Raw genomic sequence first — 22,414 nt, forward strand, 5'->3', positions numbered from 1 at the left:
AAATGTAAATAATAAAGGATTTGAAGTTATCTCTAACTTTCTTTAGAGTAACCATATAATGAATTAGTTTCAGAACTATAAAGCTGTGAATAAATTTGGTTGTAAATGTTTTTATTTGTTCTGAGTTGATAACTTTATCACAGTACAGGTATTGATCCAACCTTTTTTTTAAAAGAAGGAATCCTGGAGGACAGGCAGGAAAATTAACTTCACAATTAAGTCAGCCTTGATCTTGTTGAATGGTGAAGCAGGTTTGAGGGCCCAATTACTTACACTGTTCCTATTTCTGGTGTGATATACAGAAAATTTAAGCCAAAACTACACCATTACCCTCCCAATCTAACCTGATTACTCTCCCAACCAACCCACTGATCTGATTACAATTCACCCTGCACAACCCAAACTCACCTTCCCATCTCATCCAGCAATTCCCCCATCTACTAACCCAGCCAGCCCCCTACCCAAGTACCCACTTCATTCACTTACCCATTCAGTCATCTATTCAAAAACATCAAAATATACTTTTAAATGCAAGTGTTTATTAAGTCAACATCTGTTTTTCTTTGAGGCAATAACATGCACAATAGCTCCACTTGATACATTTCTTTGTACATAAGAATCACATGGTGCAATTAGTCTGTAAGGTACCTTGTACTGGTATAGTGAAAGAAAGTCATCCATTTTTATAAAGTCATGAGTAATGTACTACACTGGTTTATAATTCACTGGTACATAGTTTTTGATGAAGAAAAGTGATACAAAATATGTATCCTCCAACACAAGCATTTTGAACAACTTTAAACTAGATATTATTAAATCATTGGTAGTACAGTGATGACATATTTTGAACAAGGAATTGACCATAATACAAGATAGTGAGTTTTGACAAGATTTATAGCTCAGGTTGAAGTTCTGGATGTAGATTTGCTTGCTGAGCTGGATGTTCGTTTTCAGACATAACATCATCAGTGAGCCTCCAGATGAAGCATTTGTGGTCTGGCCCACTTTCTATTTATGTGTTTAGGTTTCTTTGGGTTGGTGATGTCATTTCCTGTGGTAACATAATTTTGAGAGACAAACAAGACAAAACATGTCTAGAAACCCTAGCCAATTTCCCCTACATCAAAGGCATCTCAGAAATGACTGCCAAACTACTCAGACCTCTTGGCATCATAGTAGCCCACAAACCCACCAACACACTAAAACAGCAGCTAATGAACTTGAAAAACTCCATTCGGACAACAAGCAAAACTGATGTCATTTACAAAACACCTCGCAAGAACTGTAACAAACACTGCATTGGACAAACGGGCAGAAAACTAGCCACCAGGATACATGACCATTAACTAGCCACAAAAAGTCATGACCCACTCTTACTAGTATCCTTCCATACAGAAGAGGAAGGACACGATTTCGACTGGGACAACCCATCCATCCTCGGACAAGCCAGAGACACACATATGAGAATTCCTAGAAGCATGGCATTCCAACTGAACTCTATCAACAAACACATTGACTTGGATCCAATGTACCGCCCCCTGAGAAAAAAAAACAGGAAATGACATCTTCATAGGAAATGACATCATCAACCCAAGGAAACCTAAACACATTAACAGAAAGAGGGCCATTACACCAGTGCTTCATCCGTAGGCTCACTGATGATGTTACTTAATATGGTGACAAAACAACTGGAAACGAACCTTCCAGATCAGCAAGCAAACCTACATCCATAATACAAAGTCTGTTTCCTAACCCTATAATCATAGATAGAATGATCTTTTGAACTGTCCAGCAGAAGTGGCAACTACAGATCCAAATGCTATACAAATTTTCAATAATGGAAATCTGAATGGGCTATTATTGAGTAATGTTCTGAAGGAGATTTACAAATATGAAGTAAAATTATTCAATTGCATTAAAACCTGTGTGCTGAAATCATGTTAATGGATTCAATAATTAATTTGATAAATTAGATCATTTGAAAATACAGATCCAGATATTTCAACTTTATTGAAAGCAAACTTCAGTGGCAGTAATTGCATTGGCTCAACTTCCAAAGTGATAAAATATTCAACATTTTCCTTCAATCTTCTGTGGGAAGAGATGAATAAAATGACAGCTCAGCTGACCACTTTTTTTGTCTTGTTTTTACTTACATTTAATATTTTCTCTCAATCTTGAGCAGAATGTATACCACTATATAACTTTTATATAACTTTTCATACATTCGTTACAAGTGCCACACTTTCTTCATATATGCCTCTTTAAAACTGTAGTCACTGATGTAGTACCCCATGTCAGGATGACTCTTCAGGCTACAAGCAATAGAAGTTGTTTTAAAATATTCCAGAAACTGATGTGTTATGTTCTGAATACTAATAATTGTGTCCTCTAATGCAGGCAAGACCTGATTGATGTACTGCATCCAATCTGGAAGATTTATTTTCCACCATTCCTGATCAGGATCAGGCAGAACTGTTCCATTTGATTCCAGGACATGGACAGAGTTCTTGTATAATTCCTCTGAGAGCTCCAAAACATCTTTGCAGAACATTTCCAAACAGACCAGTGATTCTGGAAACACGCAGAATAAGGACTCTTGAAAACAAAAGAGAAATCATTTCAGCATTTTTAAAATGTGTATGTCAGTGTCTTCTCAATGTCTTTCTCTTCTTCTTGAGGTCTCTGTCTAAAGGGAGGACCATGCCACAATCCATAATCTCCACTATGGGTAGGACAAGAAGACTGCTGCCGACTCCATTCCAGCTGGAATGGGGATTGTGCCCCATGCCATGAGGGGAAACATTTAAAAGGGAACTAATGGGCAATTTTTTCACGCTGAGAGTGGTGCATGTATGGAAACAGCTGCCAGAGGAAGCGGTGGAGGCTGGTAGAATTACAACATTTAAAGGCATCTGAATGGGTATATGAATAGGAAGGGTTTAGAGGGATATGGGCCAATTGCTGGCAAATGGGACTAAACTAATTTAGGATACCTGGTCAGCATGGACGAGTTGGACTGAAGGGTCTGTTTACATGCTGTACACCTCTATGACTCTAACTGGACTAACCAAACCCATAAGGAGTTAGTTTCTGGATGTAGCATTTCTGAACAATATTCTGGCTCATTCCCAACCCCAGTTGAAAGACACAAGCTGCCTCCAGATTCCCCAAACCCCCTACTGATCAGCAGATCTGATCTTCTCTACCTGTTAGCACTTGATTCCTCACAGTTCTCAGTCCTTGCTCACCTTGCTTTTCGGTTACATATCTGCTGCTCTCCTCTCTTTCTTTCCCATTCCAAACCCCGCACACCTTTCCACCTCCTCTCCATCTCCTTATCTTGAGTTCAAACCCTATTCCCTTCCCCATCTCTCTTGTTCCTATAAAGAAAGGTCACCATGTGATCTTCTTCGTGAGTCTAGGATGCTTCTCACTATTCAGCTCACATGCAGATAGTAGACTTTGGCAAAAACGTACTCTCTCACAATATTCTCTCACAAGTCAGAACCTTTCATCAGTCCAAACTTTCAAAAGTTTAAGGAAACTGATTTTAAAAAATGAAGTACTGCTAGCAGGTAGTCAAGCAAATCGTGCAACAAACAATGATTTAAACTCAACCGGGACTAAGCATGGTTGATATGGTCTCACACCATCATTACTTTGTGAACTGGCTGTGAGTATGCTACCTCTGGCTGTCTGCCTCTCTTCTGCAGCTTTTACTGACATGCCTGGGTGGCCAAGGAGCAGGGGTTAGCATGTTCACTTGAAGCCTTGTGTAACTCACAGGCAACCCTGGAAGTCTTTGTGTTTAATGTTTAATCCATTCATGGAATGTGGGCGTCATTGACAAGTCGAGCATTCATAGACCACCCCTAATTGCCCTTGAAGTGAGTGGCTTGCTTGGCTATTTTGAAGGGCTGTTAACCACATTGCAATGGGTCTGGAGTCATGTAGGCTAGACCAGGGTAATAAGGGTAGCTGTTCCCTTCCCTCGAGGACATTAACAAGCCAGATGGGTTTTTATGACAAATTACCAGACCCACGTACTGAGAATATTACTCTGGGGTTCTGGATTACTAGGCGAAAGTGAGGACTGCAGATGCTGGAGATCAGAGTCAAGATTAGAGCGGTGCTGAAAAAGCACAGCAGGTCAGGCAGCATCCGAGGAGCAGGAAAATCAACGTTTCGGGACTAGTCCAGTGACATTACCCCAATTACATTAGTTGTGACTCTAAACAGGTTCACCTTAGGTTTTCTGTTTGTTTCATAGCTCTGCTGTGACCAGCACCTCCTCCTTAATTTATTTAAAGAAAGGATGTAGTGGTATTAAAAAAAAACATACCAGCACTGGATTCAGAAATACAGCTCCCAACGGTTTGGCTTTCTTTGTTATGCATGTGTATCAATTCCTGTAGCAAATAAAGAAGCAAATATACAAATTGTTTGCTGAAATCCTATTTCTTTATTTGTCAGATTGTTTAAAGTAAAACACTTTTATTAGTTCACAACACTAAGCATTTGCCTCTTTCTACTGAGCTCTATAGTTGCACAGGAATATCCTATAATGGGATGAGTGAGTCAGTCTCAGTCTTACTATTTAAAAGGAGAAAGTTATGTTAGTTTTAGCTAATCACCCTAATGAAATTGGGGAGAAAGTGAGGTCTGCAGATGCTGGAGATCAGAGCTGAAAATGTGTTGCTGGAAAAGCGCAGCAGGTCAGGCAGCATCCAGGGAACAGGAGAATCGACATTTCGGGCATAAGCCCTTCTTCAGGAATGAGGAAAGTTTGTCCAAACTTTCCTCATTCCTGAAGAAGGGCTTATGCCCAAAACGTCAATTCTAATGAAATTGGGGCATGTGAGGAATTAAAATCGCTGAGGCACGATGCTACTTTTACACTGCAATTTCAACTGTGTCTTATGACCTCATTCCAGGCAAGCGTGGAGCTGACTGAAATAAAAAACGCTGGGGGTCAGAGGATAACAATCATTTTAGCATATTTTCTGTGAGGTCAACACCTACTGCTCACTTCCAATAATCATGATGTCAAAACACAGCAGATGAGAAAGTTAAACCATAAAGCCCTTCTCGGCTCCACAAGGAAATCGAGGGCCTCCTACACCACAGGTTACCCTTCAGTTGTCTGTGATTTACTTTACAGACCTCCAACCCCTATCAAGAAGTATCTTTACTGATGCTTTCTTTTCCCAACCCCGCTGCACATACCAGGTTTTAGAGTCAATTAGGCTAACTTATATAAATAAAACATACAGGGGTCTTGAAGTTGAAATGACATCATGCCAGTAACTATGAGAACGTGGTGCTTGGAAACTGTTACATTTGGGCTATTGAAACTAGAATCTGTTATGGCAAATTCATAATATCAGCAAAGCATAGTGATTGATGACCATTTGGAGAGTGAGAGGAAATAGGGTTTAACATCACATAACTCTGGGGTACCTCCAACAATTTAGTTTACAATAGTGGTGACGAAAGATTGGAAGCAATCTGGCTGCCTCAGAACGGCATGTGACAGGTCAAATCTATAGACAGCAACATCACTAATAAATCAGAAGGGCTGAACTATTCAAAACATGGCTGCAACTCTAACACTGACATTATCTCAAAAATTCTAAGTAGGTATACAACAGAGGGAATATGACCAAATGGTCTCCCAAGCTTCTGGGTGGTGCCATCCTTTGTTGATCATTTTTATTTTTCTTAATTTTAGTCACTCTTTCACAAGGAGGACAATGGTATGATATAGTTCTTGCAGGTTGTAATCAGCCCTTATTGCAAAGTTTCCTGTATTTATTCTGTTCACAGAAGTTTCCAATAGGAAAAAGTGGGAGAGTTCAATGTCCAGACGCAGTGCATTCCTGCAATGCATGTGCTTAAGCACAGATACATCTGCTCTCTGGAATAACTGAAATGTGTGGATGCATGGTAATTCATTCAGAAGGTCACACTGTTGATATCACTATCCTTTAAACTGAATCTCACCTCACATTGACAACAAGCTGCTGTGGTCCAAAGCAAGAAACCTAAAGCCAGGAAAAGACTGCTGCTCCATCAAACCTATCCCATACAGCTGTGATGTCATTGCACATCTGGTGAATAGTCACCAGTTTCATTTCTTTGTTCATGAGGCAAAAGACTGGGTGAACAGATGAGTCAGCTGGAGCAAAAACTGTTGGCATTCACGAAGCCACAATCTCTCATGCCCAGGCCATCATTGTAACTAAGGCTTGAATTCCCTCTGATCGCCTTTTACAGGATTCTTCTGGCGTAGTGGTAGTATCCCTACCTTTGTGCCAGATGGTTGGGTTCTTGTCCCACCTGTTCAGGAGGTGTGTAACAGATTGAAAGGTTTTTATATAAAAAAGGCCACAAGCTGGGTAGAAAAAATAAGCCACAACCTGCAGCAGTTAATAGTCAAGAACAAGCAAAAAACCAAATTCACGGTGATTTGGTGATGGAAAAAAAGTTTAGTTGTGTATGATAGTACTTCCAGATGTAAAAAGAAAAGAAAAGAATCCTGGACACTCAAGTCATTCCTAAGCATTGGACTTGCATTTGATGGTGGTCTCAATAAAGTCAAATGAATAGCTCAGCATCAGCAGCTCACAGAGTCATTTGAGCATGTACAAGCATTTACTTATGATAAGGTTTTCGGCCTACATCACGGTGTCAATGGATTGCTACCTTATACAGTTACAGATAGTCAGGGAGAAGGTAGCAGCTCTAAGGTCATTTAGTGTGATGAGTCTGTGATTAAACATCTAGCAGGAAATCTAAAGCACAAAGGGACTTGGAAGTCCTGCTGGTTCTGGATTCACTTAAGGTTAACATGTGAGCTCACTTGGCAGGTAGGAAGTCAAGAGCAATGCTTGCATTCCGAGAGGGCTAGAATGCAAGAGTAGGGATGTACTCCTGAGTCTTTATTTGACTGAATTTGGAATATTCTAAGTAGTTTTGTGTCCCATACCTAAGGAAGGATGTACTGGCCTTGGAGAAAGTCCAGAGCAGGTATACTAAAATGATTGCGGGAATGAAAGGATTGTCACATGAGAAGTGGTTGAGGATTCTGGGTCTGTACATAATGGAGTTTAGAAGGATGAACAGGGATCTCAATGAAACCTACATAATACTGAGAGGCATGGAAGAATGGACATGGAGGAAATATTTCCACCAATAGGTCAGGCTGGGACCTGAGGGCAGGGAGTGAAGGGATGACCCTTTAGAACTGAGGTGAGGAGGAATTTCTTCATCTAGAGAGTGGTGAATTTGTGAAACTCATTGCCGCAGAAGGCTGTGAAGGCAAGTCATTGAATGTATTTAAGACAGAGATAGATAGGTTCTTGAATAGTAAGGGGATCAATGGTTATGGGGAGGAGGCAGGAAAATGGGGTTGAGAAACGCATCAGAGGCTCAACTGGCTGAATGGCCTAATTCTGTTCCTTTATCTTATGGTTGTTATGAATAAACACGATCAAGACACCAAACTTCAATCTAGAGTGAATTGTTTTTTTTCTGCATTCACCATGTTGGATAGTATATTAATATAATTCTCACTGGCTCCTATTCTCAGACATGATAAATAGAATTGGAATATATAGAAGGCAAATATTTATATTGCAAACAACTTTAATGCAAAAGGTTTTGACAGTGATAGCTACCGACCTCAGTGGTGACCGCTGCATGGCGTAAATTTTTTTTCTGTAAATATATAAATTCTGAGATAAATTTCACATGTTGCTGCTCAATAGAATTCAGTTCAATATCAGTAACACCTTTTCGATGGAGCTCATATACTTTTCCGCTCCAGTTGTGACGAAGAGTGGTGATGCTATTAGTTGCTTCTGCAGATTCTGTACCATTCCATCTGCAAGACAATAACAGACAAAGGTTTCCAATTTCAGAATACTTCATGATCTAGCTGGTGAATTTCAGTGCTAGGTTGTTGACAGGTCTGTAGGCCATATGTCCCAAAGACAAATAGTTTAAAATAGCACATCCCTGTCAAATAGTTTAAAATAGCACATCCCTTCAGCTAAGAAATGAAAGAACTGCGGGTGCTGTAAATCAAAAATAAAAACAGAAATTGCTTGAAATGTTCTGCAGACCTGGCAGCATCGATGGAGAGAAATGAGAGTTAGCGTTAGTTCTGAGCAATAGCCACTGGAGTGGAAGTATTAACTCCAATTTCTCTTCACAGATGCTGCCAGACCTGTTGAGCTTTACCAGCAATTTTTGTTTTCACAACTCTTCAGCTGTCTGGTTAGCTCAATTGGTTGATCTGCAAGCACAATGATGCCAACAGCATGGGTTCAATTATTGATCTGGCTGAGGGTACCATGAAGGACTTGCCTTCTCAATTGCTCCCCTCACGTGACCCTCAGATTAAATCACCACCATTTGTCTTTAATGAGAGGAGCTCTATGATCTGGTAGGACTATGGCAACTTTATTTGACCTTTTACTTTTCATAACAAGCAAAGTACCGACCGTATCCAACCAGCCCATGCTTGCAAAATCCTTGAACCCAGTGTCCATCATTAGATGTAAATCTGTAATTGGATAGCATTTGCTGAACAATTCCAATGTTTGAAGAATTGTGTTGGCAATTTAGGACTGTCAGTCAAGCTTGCAGGGAGGTGTCCTTGTGTGCTAGAAGCTACACATACTAATACACAGGGCTTTTTTTTTACACATAGAATCCGTACATTAATTCTACCTGTTTCAAATCAACAAACTAGATGATAGCATTTGGTAGGAAAGCCTTGACCAGAGTGAGAGTGTAAAATGTAACCAAAGCTTGACATTTAATTGTCATTCATCATTAATCAGTTCATTTTCCCTGGCCACACTCTTGTCAATCAGAGTCCACTTGCTAACCTAACAGTACTCATGCAGAATAAACATTAGTTTTCCTTTTGAATGAGTGTTCTTTAAAATTGTCCGGATGAGTGCAAGATAAGAAACTTCAACAAAATGAGTCTTTCTTCAATGTGCTAAATTACATGAAGAATGTTCAATGCATGATCAAACATAACTTTCAGTGTTTCTGCTCTCACATAATTTAGAAAGAATACAGGCCAAACATTGTGTGTCAAATTATGTACAGAGTATCATGTAGTATATGAAAATGATGGACAGAAAAGACCCATTTTTCCATAATCTTAAGTTAAATGGGATTTTTCATAAAATTTGGACCTCTACTTTCCACTGATGCTGTTTGACCTATCTGTACACTTGCTGCAATTTTTATTTTGTTTCAAATAATGGGCTAGAAATTGGCAGTGAGATCCGCAAAAGGTTTGGAAGAGCACTCCTGCTTACGTCTGAACCCATTCTCTCTTGGGAAAGGCTTTCAATAGTTGAGTTAATAGTTGATGCCTGGTTAGGCTTTATAATGTCTCGAAACAGGAAACTTGGATGCCCTTCCCATTTCTGGAACATTGTAATTGTGATTCCAAAATATGTCAAGTGCCCTCACATGGTTTTCTAACCAGACATTCCCAAAATTTTCTGCAAAGCTTTTGGTTTCACATATTTTGTAATTAACCTGTTCAGAGATGTTGTAATAACATTTGGCGAAGGATGAGATTTGTTCCTTTCACCACACCACAAAAGATTTTCTGGTTCATATTCAGGTATATTTAATTAACCTATTCAGTGATGTTGTGACATCCTTGGGCTCCTTAGTTCAAAGTTATGGACACTACCACTGCTCCACAACAGCCCAGGCCCACATTCAAAGACATGATCTGAAGGTTGATAAAGTGGTCAAATGTGCACCCTCAATTGCTGACCTCCTATTCTTCAATTAAGACACATGTGCTATTATAAGGTTCCTCCATAATTGATACTGATACTTTCATAGCTGAAAATGTGTTGCTAGAAAAGTGCAGCAGGTCAGGTAGCATCCAAAGAGCAGGAGAATCGATGTTTCGGGCATGAGCCCTTCTTCAGGAGCCCTCCTGAAGAAGGGCTCATGCCCGAAACGTCGATTCTCCTGCTCTTTGGATGCTACCTGACCTGCTGCGCTTTTCCAGCAACACATTTTCAGCTCTGATCTCCAGCATCTGCAGTCCTCACTTTCTACTGGTACTTTCATCCAGAGTTGAGGGGTAGGATCTTGTTGAAATGCTATAACCATTCCAAGATATTCAAATGAGGTAGAGAGGGGTATAGAAGAGGACAGGAATCCTAATACTGATCAAGGAATCAATTATAGCTGTAAGGGGTGATGCTCTCTTGGAAAGACTATAAAATTAGACCACATTGATAAGAGTGAAATAAAACACAAAAGGGCAAATGTGATGAATACCCTAACCAGTCAGGAAGAGATAGGGAATCAAAATTTCAGAGAAGTGTAAGAATAATAAGGCATTAGTAGTAGGAGATTTTAACTACACAAATATTAACTGGAACAGTTTTAGTGTGCAAGGTAGTGAGGGCACAAAATCCTTAAATTGCATCCAGGGAAACTATTTTAACCACAGAAGTGAGCTTGGGAAAGTGGAAAGGAACATTTTGGACATAATCACCATAATTCAGTTAGATTTGGGATAGTTAAGGAAAAAGATAAGGATGGGCGGAAAATTTCTTATCGGGGAAAAGGCTAAATTTATTAAGATGGGATACAATCTGGCCCAAGTGGACCTGGTGCATCTAGTTGCAGATAAAACTAGACAGTGGGAAGTACTTATGGAGGGACCATCAAGAGCAAATATAACCTCATAAAAACAAAGGATTGGGCCAAGACCACAGAACTCTAGATGTCATGGGACATAAAGCTTTGGTTTAAGAAAAAAAAGAGAAACCTATGAAAGATATCAAGAGCTCAATATGGTTCAATACTCCAGAGGAAGTGCAAAGAGGAACTTAGAAAAGCAAATTAGGAAAGCTATGGGAGTACATGAGAAACTGAAAAGGGTCCCGTAATATATAAACAGCAAGTGAATGATAAGCAAAAGAGTAAGGCCTATTATAGACCTCAAGAGGTAATATGTATGGAGACCCAGAAGACAAAAGCACAGTCGTCAGTGAATACTTTGTGTCCGTCTTTACATTGGTAAATGGTGCAGGTATAAACGTCAGGGTGGAAGAGGGTGAAATATTAGAAACAATTAACACAGAGAAGGTACTAGCTGGTTATAGCAGCCGTTTAAGTGGATAACTTTGCAGACTCAGATACGATGTATCCTAAGCTGTTAAGGAAGACAAGAGAGGAGATAACAAGGGCTATGGCAGTAATTTTCTGATCTTCTCTGGCCATAGGTGAGGATCTAGAGGACTGGAGGACTAATGTTGTCCCATTATATGGCACGGTGTCTCAGTGGTTAGCACTGCTGCCTCACAGCGCCAGGGAATCGGGTTTGATTCCTGCCTTAAGCAACTGTCTGTATAGAGTTTGCACATTCTCCCCTTGTCTGCATGGGTTTCCTCTGGGTGCTCTGGTTTCTTTCCACAGTCCCAAGATGTGCAGGTCAGGTGAATTGACCATGCTAAGTTGCCCACAGTGTTCAGGAATATGTGGGTTGGGTGCATTAGTCAGAGAAATGTAGAGTAATAGGGTAGGGGAACAGGTGTAGGTGGGATACTCTTCAGAAGGTCGATGAGGAGTTGTTGGGCCAAATGGTCTGTTTCCACACTGTAGGGGTTCTATGATGATTATTTTACAAAACGGAGATAGACCAGGAAATTACAGGCCAGTCAGTCTAACTTGATGTTTTAGAAAGAATACTAAGTGACAGAATGCAAATGGATACAAACAGATTGATTAGAGATAATGAACCTGGATTTGTTAAGTTTAGGTCACGTTTGACAAATTCTGCCCAAACGCTTTGAGGATATAATGATGAGTGCTGATGAAGTAATGCATTTAATGAGCTCGAGATTGACTTCAGCAATACTTTTGATAAAGTCCCTGATGACAGATCTGTTGGATCCAAAATTGGCTGAGAGGTAGGAACAAGAGCATGATGTTAGAGGAATATGACTGGAGGTGTGCTCCACTGTGGTTCTACTGGGTCAGGGCTGAGGCTATTACTATTTGTGATGTATATAAATTATTTAGACTTAAGTATAGGGGGCATGATCATGAAGTTCATGGATGACACAACATTTGGTGGCAAATGTGGTGGCAAAAAGTGAACAGGATAGGTATAAACTGCAGGAGGGGATCAATAAACTAGTCAGCTGGGCAGAGCAAAGGCAAATTAAATTCAACAAGGAAAAGTGTGAGATAATGCACTTAGGGAGGGCTAGCAAAGCAAGAGATTACACTATGAATGGTAGAACTCTAGAAAATACTGAATATCAGAGGGACCTTGATGTGCCTATCAACAGATTCCTGAAGATAGCAGGGTAGGTACATCAGATGTTACAATGATACAAATACTGTCAGATGTTACTTCTTTCAAAAAACATAAAGCATGAGACAAGCTATAAATCAAAACAAGGAGAGTTCTTCCATTATTTTAAATGAGGTCTAAATGAGAACAATAGTGTGTGAAAATAGAATATGTTTACTTTTTATTAGTTTGTTTAAATTGGACTTTTATAAAGCGGTGGACCTAATGAAGCTTGGATACCTTGGTTAAGTACTAACATTTTAATACATTTATATTTGTGTGGCAGAACATTGGTGTACTACACTCCCTTCCATTGTGTTACACGCTACAACTGATATTAACCTATTTGACATGTTCTCTCAAGACTATTTATTTATTTAGAAAATAGGAGAAGGAATAGCCTATTTGGCTGCTTAAGCCTGTTTTTTTATTCAATAAGATAATAAACTTCACATAAAGCTACTTTTCTGCTTGATCCCACAGTCTTAAAGTTTGGCTGATCTCATTGGGTGTTAGCACATGTCATGTACATGTTTAATTCAGTTAAAAAAAAATCATGCAACACTAAGTTTTTAACTCTGTCCACCTCAGACCAACACCAGCTCCTCCAAATCTTGATTAATTCAGACATTATCATTTTATCTTATTCCAGTTCTTGTTTTGCTAAGTTATGAAATAAAGCTTATGCCTGGGATTGACTTGCAGTAACAATTTGCATTGGATTACAAATAAAAATGTAACTGCATAAATTGTTTAAGAGATTTAATCAAATTCTGGAAAAGCAATGAATTGTAACTCTTGAGAGTTAAATACTTTAATTCCATCATAGGAATTGAATAGGTTGTATTTATTTGAAATATGATATAGATCGAAATGGAAAAAAATGGCTACGAAAGTGCACTGTGTTAATAACAAATAGGATAGCATCAGGTGGATGGAGGTAACTATTCTATTGCATCCAATGCTCATGTTACAATGCAGGATTTGTATCTAGGCCATTGCCTTGGGGACATTTAATTTGTTTGAATAGATAAGAAAGGCAGGCATCTATTCAAAGTGGGTGGTTACAATAGCAAAATGGCTCAACAGCAAGAAAAGTGATTGGGATATTATTAGACCCTATGAATGTCGAAAGATTCAGAATGATTTGTTTAAATCATTAATTCTTTAATTTGGAGAAAAAGTGCCACATAAAATGAAAAAAAAACACTACTGGTTTGAAAGCTAGGATTCACTACGTTCCCAGAGAAGGCCTGGAATTACTTTGATGTTCTAAGGTAAGTGTAGAATGACTTCAGATGAACAATTACATTTTTGATGTACAATGTAAACAAATATTCTAACACAAAAGTTTCTAACATGCAAGTATTAAAAGGAAGACATGAATATGAATGATTTTATTGTCACATGTACCTTACAGTGAGCACATTAAAATACAGTGAAAAGCTTTTCCACTGTTTCTATGATTCATGATTTGATAATATTAAAATTGGAAGAGTTCATCTAGAAGAGAAAGTTATATTTAATTTACTGCACTGTATTCATTTATTTCAGTGCATGAAAAAGGTTAAGCAAATCACTTGTTAAAACGTTTGACAAAATACCTCATTGTTTCTCTATTTAGCAAGGTATTAACATGAAAATCATTCAAGTGAATAATTTCTGTCTCTTCAGTAATTAATGCTAGCTATAAGCAAAAAGTACTTAACAGAGCTGTTGCTCTGAACGTGTCTTATTTTAATATTTAATAGTTGATGTGATGCACATATAGATTGATAAAATGATCAATATTGCATTGAAACCTTCTTAAGCTCCACATTAATTTTCCAAAGTATAATTTAAAATGAATGATAGGTCAAGTGATTTCCCAACATGCATTCACTGTGAATGCTGTCCATTACTGGAGAAGTATTATTGGGGATTCATCACTTATGACTAAGCCAGGGTCTGTTTTTATACTGAAGAGTATTCAAGAATGTTAGATATGGTTAAGAATATCATTATGCTTCTTAGCATCTACAACCACTGGATGAAATACATGAATGGTACTCTAAGGGCTGGATTTTTTCAGTGATGGGCTGTTTAATAGATTAATATCCATTGGTGAATTAAGCAGCAAAAGAATTTCAGTGATTTATAAAGGTTCAATTGTAAATCTGCAGTTTAACACAAACACGAGTTTCCACTTTTCTTTGTCCAGAAGTTAACTCTCCACAAGAAATGAAGCCAGTTTTATATTCAGAAGTGCTCTATATCACAACTAATTTTTTTTTTCTCTATCACTAAATCACCCATGGTATTTTTTCCATCTATTGATCACCAACAATAAATGATCCTAGCTATTAAACACAAAGTCCAATGAGCAGCACCTACTCTCAATTAATTCTGAAGATGTGCTGGTCTAGTTTATAATTTTTTTAGAATTGGGTTTTATTGTCCTGGGTACTCAAGCAAAGGAGTACAGTGAGAAGTGCACAAAGTTGCCATTCTGTGGTGGCAGCTTAGGTACAGAAACCCTAAATAAGAAAAAACAACCATCTTAGATATAAAACCTAAAAGGCACCTGCATTTCTAACATGGGTGTCCTAATGCCAGGCTGGAAAGTTAATACAGGAGAAAGTGAGGACTGCAGACACTGGAGATCAGAGTCAAAACGTGTGGCGCTGGAAAAGCACAGCAGGTCAGGCAGCGTCTGAGGAGCATAAGCCCGAACATCAACTCTCCAGCTCCTCAGATGTTGCCTGACCTGCTGTGCTTTACCGGCGCCACACTTTTCAACCCTGGAAAGCAAACACAACAGAGTGTTTAGTTGACCTCTGATAACATTTTTTTTAGAACAAGGTGTCCCAACCACTTAAAAGACAGGAGCCCACCTCCAAGAACTGCCATCTAGATGGAGGACTGATAACTCTTAATTCTTAGCAGCAGGTGTGGTGTCTACTGCTGGGATTGCAACTGTCAAAAGTAAATATCAAATTCCCCACAAGAGGTTGGAGTGCAAACAGTAAGGCATTTTCTCTCAGGATAACCTTTGTCACTTGGGACCCCTGAGCCACAGATTACCAAAACAGGCACGCTGCCCTAGCCTACAAGAAGCTGGAAATGTGTTGCTGGAAAAGCGCAACAGGTCAGGCAGCATCCAGGGAACAGGAGAATCGACGTTTCGGGCATAAGCCCTTCTTCAGGAATGGGGAAAGTTTGTCCAGCAGGCTAAGATAAAAGGTAGGGAGGAGGGACTTGGGAGAAGGGCGTCGGAAATGTGATAGGTGGAAAGAGGTCAAGGTGAGGGTGATAGGTCAGACTGGGGTGGGGGCGGAGAGGTCGGGAAGAAGATCTCAGGTTAGGAAGGCGGTGCTGAATTTGATGGATTTGACTGAGACAGGGTGGGGGGAGGGGAAATGAGGAAACTGGTGAAATCCGAGTTCATCCCTTGTGGTTGGAGGGTTCCTAGCCAGAAGATGAGGCGTTCTTCCTCCAACCGTCGTTTTGTTGTGGTCTGACGATGGAGGAGTCCAAAGACCTGCATATCCTTGGTGGAGTGAGAGGGGGAATTGAAATGTTGAGCTACGGGGTGGTTGGGTTGGTTGGTCCGGTTGTCCCAGAGGTGCTCCGCAAGTAGCCGGCCTGTCTCCCCAATATAGAGGAGGCCACATCGGGTGCAGAGGATGCAATAGATGATATGTGTGGAGGTGCAGGTGAATCTGTGGCGGATATGGAAGTTTCCTTTGGGGCCTTGGAGGGAGGTGAGGGGGGAGGTGTGGGCGCAAGTCTTGCACCTCCTGCGGTTGCAGGGGAAGGTGCCGGGAGTGGAGGTTGGGTTGGTGGGGGGTGTGGATCTGACGAGGGAGTCACGGAGGGAGTGGTCTTTACGGAATGCTGATAGGGGAGGGGAGGGAAATACCTCTGGGACACCCAGACCAACCAACCCAACCACCCTGTAGCTCAACATTTCAATTCCCCCTCCCACTCCACCAAGGATATGCAGGTCTTTGGACTCCTCCATCGTCAGACCACAACAAAACGACGGTTGGAGGAAGAACGCCTTATCTTCCGGCTAGGAACCCTCCAACCACAAGGGATGAACTCGGATTTCACCAGTTTCCTCATTTCCCCTCCCCCCACCCTGTCTCAGTCAAATCCATCAAATTCAGCACCGCCTTCCTAACCTGAGATCTTCTTCCCGACCTCTCCGCCCCCACCCCAGTCTGACCTATCACCCTCACCTTGACCTCTTTCCACCTATCACATTTCCGACGCCCCTCTCCCAAGTCCCTCCTCCCTACCTTTTATCTTAGCCTGCTGGACAAACTTTCCCCATTCCTGAAGAAGGGCTTATGCCCGAAACGTCGATTCTCCTGTTCCCTGGATGCTGCCTGACCTGCTGCGCTTTTCCAGCAACACATTTCCAGCTCTGATCTCCAGCATCTGCAGACCTCACTTTCTCCTAGCCTACAAGAAGGCTGCCAGGTTTTACTAGGAGGTGTCCTCATATAGTGGGAAGGTGACCAGCATAAATTTCTAATTGGTATATACAACAAGTATATAACAAATGTACAAATATGCAACAAGTAAATTGCCTGTGGTTGAGGAAAGATTGTTACTCCCTGTCACAAATAAAATTCCACTGCATTGAAAAAGTTACAGGCACTCCATGACCTCATCTTCCCTAACCATTTTCTAACCAACATCCACCTCCCTGTCTTCAGAGGGTTCATACAATTCAACCCTACATGTGCAATGCTCCACTCCATGCAAGACTAAATCTTAATGTTGAAATGCAGGTGGAAATTTTCACTTTGTGACCTACTTTTGCACAGCACTGAAATTATATGATGTGCAAACTCAAGTAGAAAAGGCGATGGAAATTCACTGAGTGTGTTTTGGCTTTGTAACATGACACAGTCAGATTGGAATTCCCCAGCCCTTCGCAGTGTGTATCGGGTTTGAAGTCTTTGCCCATTCCCATATCAGTGTCTTCATGCCTCTCAGAATCAGACCACACTTAGCCCCGGCATTATATTGGGCTTAGTGCTGAGCTTTAAGCCCCACCTTTCTAAGATCTCTCATTCTGACCTCTATCATGATGCTCCCTCACTTCTATCTTTTCCAATCCATCACCTCTTCTGGATTATTTCAAAACTGCTGCTTTGCTGATTTTCCATTCCGTACCCTCAATCAATTCCACTTTTTCAAAATCTTCACATTTCAAATATATCCTTTCCAACCTAAGCTGCATTCATCATTCACTATTCCCCTTTTATAAAATAACAGAGTATTTAATTCTTGATTCCAAGAGATTTAAATTCCTCATCCATGTGTTTCAAATCCCTCCACTGCTGCTCTGACATTTCCTGCAATTTCCCATTTAAGTCACATGACAAACTGATTTGGGACTACGCTGCCATCACTTCACTGTCAAACTTATGAAACTCACTCCCTAACAGTCCTGTAGATATATCTACACAAGAGCCATGGAGGTTTAAGAAGGTGATTCACCACAATCATCTTAAAGGCAATTAAGAATGGGTGAATAAATGCTTGTTTTCCCACATCCAACAAAAATTAAAAGAAAACTACCTTCAGCTTTATATCTGTGATCACGTTTTATGATGTGAGACAATGGCCCTTTTCCAAAGGATGCAGAGATATGGTGGTTGGCAAAAGAAGCCAAGTTAACATAAGGAAATTGTTTTTTGGAAAGGAAAGGCTTTGTGATCTGGAATGTTATGCCTTAAAGTGTTGCAAGGAGATTCCACTTGCACTTTCAAAACGAAATTGGATAGCAAGTGAAGAAAAATTGGGAAAGGAACTATTTGCAAGTTCTTTCAACAAGCCAGCACGGAAAAATGGCCCCATCTACCTCCTTTTGTGCTGTACCACTCCACTATTAGTAATGCAAACTAAGTCATAACAATGCTGAACTGTTCAATCAAATAATCCAAACTTAAAACAGCAAAGAAATGGATTTTGGAGAAAGGTAAATGGAAAGCGTTTGGAACCCTTGGAAATAAAAGTTGAATGTGGAAATATACAAAACTGCAGACAGTAAATGTAACAGCAAAATAGAGTCCCAGTAAAATAATAATCAGGGAACAACGCTTAATGGCTAGATATGCAAACCCAATTAATGGCTTGAACATGACAGTTCAATAATAAATGACCCTATCCACAGTATGCCAATATTTGCTGAAGTTGAGCATCTTATTATGCTCCAAAATCAAAATTGATCTTGAAAAATGTTTCTTGCTGTAACTTGCTGGGAATTTATACTGATTACCACACATCAAGGGCAAGAGGGCATTGAGATTTATATGAATGTCAGGAGCAATGATATATCTCCTCTACCAATTCTATTTAGGCAAGGCTGGGTTTCACAGCCTTATCAAATACACTTGAAGAATTAAAGATAAAAAGAAAGATTGAATTAAGATGGAAGAGAGACAGAAAGCAAGCACAAGTAAAGGAAATTAAAATCTGACATTTAAAAACTCCCATATTAATTAAGTATCTGGAGGAAGGAGGCATCACATTTTTAATTGTTTACTTTCTGGGCCAGTGACATTGATTAGCAATCATCAATAATTATCATGTAGTTGAAGGGGTGCTTATTCTGTTAATTATGAGACAACGTTCTTAGTGTCCATATAATGTGCAACAGCAGCAACTACACAAAAGCCGGGAGGAGCTGGAGGATAAAATGACATTCCCTCGAAGCTAATGAGTGGTGAAAATCTGTCAGCATATTTGGGGATTTACAATTCATAAGGTAACTTCCCTTTGCCTCAAGTTGCTGACCAATTGGCACATCAGCAAAATATATCTTGTTCACATGCTGTTATTGTATTAGCAAATTTTGGCATAGTGAAAGAGAAACTCTCAATATGAAAAAGCCTAACCTACCTTTTGTTCGCAATTGTTTCCTGTACGTGTCCATTCCTTCATCGTCTCCTTTGCCTTCATGATCTACTCCATGATGTTATTTAGATCTTCCTTTCTCTTATTCTTTACCTCCTTCAGCTGTGAATCAGTGTGTATCACCATGACCCAAGACTTACTCCATGAAACTAAAATACAAAAATCTAGGCTGACCCTCCAGTGTAAAACTGAGGGAGTGCTGCATTGTTGGAGATGCCATCTTTCAGAAGAGATGATAAACTGAGGACCTGTCTGCTTTCTCAGGTGGATTGAAAAGTTACCATGACACTATTCTGAAGCTCACCCTGAATCCCATGTTATCTAACTTTAGGTCACCATGTTGAACCTTGTCAAAGGCTTTACTGAAGTCCAAGTGAACAACGTCTAGCTTTCTGCCCTCATCAGTCATTTTGATTACTTTCTCAAAAAACTCAAATTTGAGAGAAGCCATTACTGGAAAATTGTAAAGTTAGGACAATTGCCTGATACAAAGCAATTTAAATTTATGATTAATAGATTGAAGCACTGATTAATGACTAATAAACTAGGCCATCTCTCACATACTTGGCCCAATTCACTGTCCTACACCAGTTTTAACCAGTGGCACTCTGTCATCAATCAAACGTCTTTGTCATCTCCAACTCACATAATTCTGAACCTTGCATTACTTAACAATCAGAAGGTTCCGTGAATTAAGGAGCTGGTAGCCCCAAACTCATCAAATTTTTTAGATTCGTTATTAGTAAAAACATCACCGTTTTCTTTATTGTTGGAGATATCACTTCCCGATACTCGAGCAGTTTTACAAACCATTCTTTCCGGATCCTAAGCAGTGAGATTTCATGAAAAAAAAGACTGAATTATTTTTGAGGGTCGAATGAAAGATTAGAAACTTTCCCACGTATTAATATTAACAAATGCTGGACGTTATTGTGGACACATATCTGTCGGAGCCGGAACTAATTCACCATTGCAAGTGAGAAAATTTGCAACTATTTCCAAATGTCAAATCCCTCCCAAACTCTGATTGTGGATTTAATTTATTTTCTTCTCTGACCTAGATTAACAATGCATCCGCACTGCATATTTTTTTTTAAAAAAACGGTGAGTTACGCCATTATCCATCATGTGTTGTAAATACCTCGAAAATACAAACATAAAACGAACATGCAAAGCTCTACCTTCGGTACAAATTGACAATGTCATTAAGAGCATCAGCCCACTTCCAGCGGTAGTAGAGGAGCAGGATATTGGAAGGTCTGCTGATCCACTGTTTGGATGCATTTCCAATTGATTTGAGCAAGATGACAGCATCTCTCCGGGCTGCGTTGAGCAAGGCTTCGTGACTTTTGATTAAATCCACTGACCAGAGCGCCCGGTATCGCTTGTTGGAAATATCACACTGCTGCAACATGCCTGGATGGAGTCATCTGGTGGAGCTATTGGCGTTTGCAGTCATACCGCTTGCCCACTGCAGATAGCCATCTCACTCTCCCTCTTACTCTACCTACCTATGTATCTCACCGAGATTTCAACAAATTTCACTGACGTCACAGTGATGGACTTGCTGTGAAATGATTTTAAAGTCAACCCCCGCCAAGTTATAAATATAGAAACGGTATCATAGCAACAACAGCTGGCAGCAAGTCCCACGAGTGTAGGACGGGTGTCAGGCCAATCAGTTATGAGAGAATTGTAACGGTTTACATGTCTTCCCTGGCTCAGGGATGAGCAAAAATTGGAGCTAAGTTGCAGAACATTGCAAATGCTAGGCTGCTAGTTGTCAGCACCTTTGGAATATCCAGCTAGAGATGGTAATGCAGACATTCAATTGCAAGGAGTCCAGCAAGTTTGTCACTCTGTGAACAACTAACTGCATGTAATATTGCTTCCTGGATGACAATTTTAAGTAATGCAAAACTTATTATGAGCTTAAATCCTCCCTACCCATCCCCACCTTATTGTTGAGGTGGTACCTGTGTTGTTCCAGCTTCACCGTGACAACTGCAGATTACAATTGCAATCTGTAATCAGTTGAATTTTGGGATGGAGCTCCTGCAATAAGAAGCAAACTGTGACCATCAGTTCGTTGTGGTCAGTGTAATTACAAGTGAGAAACAGTTGTTGTCTGTCCCACTTTATTATTTTATAACTGAGGCCATTAAGTCAGGGCAGCACGGTGGCTCAGTGGTTAGCACTGCTGCCTCATGGTCCCACGTTCGGTTCCAGGCGCGGATGACTGTCTGTGTGGAGTTTGCACATTCTTCCCCATGACTGCGTGGGTTTCCTCCGGGTGCTCTGGTTTTCTCCCACAGTCCAAAAATGTGCAGGTCAGGTGAATTGGCCATGGTAAATTGCCCATAGTGTTAGGTGCATTAGTCAGAGGGAAATGTGTCCAGGTGGGTTACTCTTCGGAGGGTCAGCATGGACTGGTTGGGCTGAAGGGCCTGTTTCCACACTGGGAAGAATCTAAAAAAAAGAGAAACGTTAACTTTCTGTTTTAAAGTTGGCAAACGCTTGAGGCAGAGTATTAGCATGTGACCATCATCTGTCGGGGAAGAGTAGGAATTTCAAAAAAACACACAAGTTGTGATGTTAAGCAGAAAGATGTAAAAGCAGATATACCTTTCATTTGGTGCTCCATTTCCACTAGCATGGTCCATAGAGCTGCAGCAGTGAAAGTCTGAAATCCCGAAATTTCTTAAGGCTTTTCATTGTTATATTAAAGTATGAGTATTGGGTCACAAATATGATGCTAATAAACTTCTTGGCTTCAGGTCAACCCAGCTTAAAACCTCCCTTCTCATAGAGTCACAGTCATAGAGTCATACAGCATGGAAACAGACCCTTTGGTCCAACTTGTCCATGTCAACCAAGTTTCCCAAACTAAACTAGTCCTATTTATCTTTGTTTGGTCAATATACCTCTAAACCTTTCCTATTCATGAACCTATCCAAATGTCTTTTAAATGTTTTCATTGTTCTTGCTTCTACCAATGCCTCTAGCAACTTGTTCCATATATAAACCACTCTCTATATGAAAAAGATGCCCTGCAGGTCCCTTTTAAATCTTTCTTCTCTCATCGTAAAATGATGCTCTCTAGTTTTGAACTCCCATACCCTAGGGGGTTGAACA

General features: G+C 40.1%; 2 protein-coding genes across 2 annotated transcripts in view; one reads left to right on the forward strand and one right to left on the reverse strand.

Annotated features, from left to right (window-relative positions):
* Positions 1-511: 511 nt before the first annotated feature.
* On the reverse strand, positions 512-20,790 carry LOC122565320 (uncharacterized). The gene is made up of 4 exons (XM_043721172.2): positions 20,461-20,790; positions 7,687-7,888; positions 4,346-4,412; positions 512-2,598 (listed from the first exon to the last, which is right to left on the reverse strand). Exons 1-4 carry the CDS (start codon positions 20,691-20,693, stop codon positions 2,231-2,233), a joined length of 870 nt encoding a protein of 289 aa, XP_043577107.1. The 5' UTR covers positions 20,694-20,790; the 3' UTR covers positions 512-2,230.
* The window catches only part of LOC122565318 (phospholipid-transporting ATPase IC), a 152,524-nt gene continuing 143,573 nt past the window's right edge, over positions 13,464-22,414 (forward strand). Inside the window, exon 1 of the mRNA XM_087976047.1 lies at positions 13,464-13,641. The gene's annotated coding sequence lies outside the window, so the exon portion shown is untranslated. The remainder of the gene's footprint in view (positions 13,642-22,414) is intronic.

The sequence above is a fragment of the Chiloscyllium plagiosum genome, unplaced genomic scaffold (assembly GCF_037043375.1).
Source record: "Chiloscyllium plagiosum isolate Xiang-an unplaced genomic scaffold, Cpla_swu_hap1 HiC_scaffold_28, whole genome shotgun sequence".
Taxonomy (NCBI): domain Eukaryota; kingdom Metazoa; phylum Chordata; class Chondrichthyes; order Orectolobiformes; family Hemiscylliidae; genus Chiloscyllium; species Chiloscyllium plagiosum.

Excerpts from the sequence above, each read along its gene's own strand:
- LOC122565320 (XM_043721172.2), bottom strand. The coding sequence starts at position 20,693 with ATGTTGCAGCAGTGTGATATTTCCAACAAGCGATACCGGGCGCTCTGG. Across the intron at positions 7,889-20,460 it reads ATTGTCAATTTGTACCGAAG|ATGGAATGGTACAGAATCTG; the intron begins GTAGAGCTTTGC and ends ATTGTCTTGCAG. Across the intron at positions 2,599-4,345 it reads TATTTCTGAATCCAGTGCTG|AGTCCTTATTCTGCGTGTTT; the intron begins GTATGTTTTTTT and ends TTTGTTTTCAAG.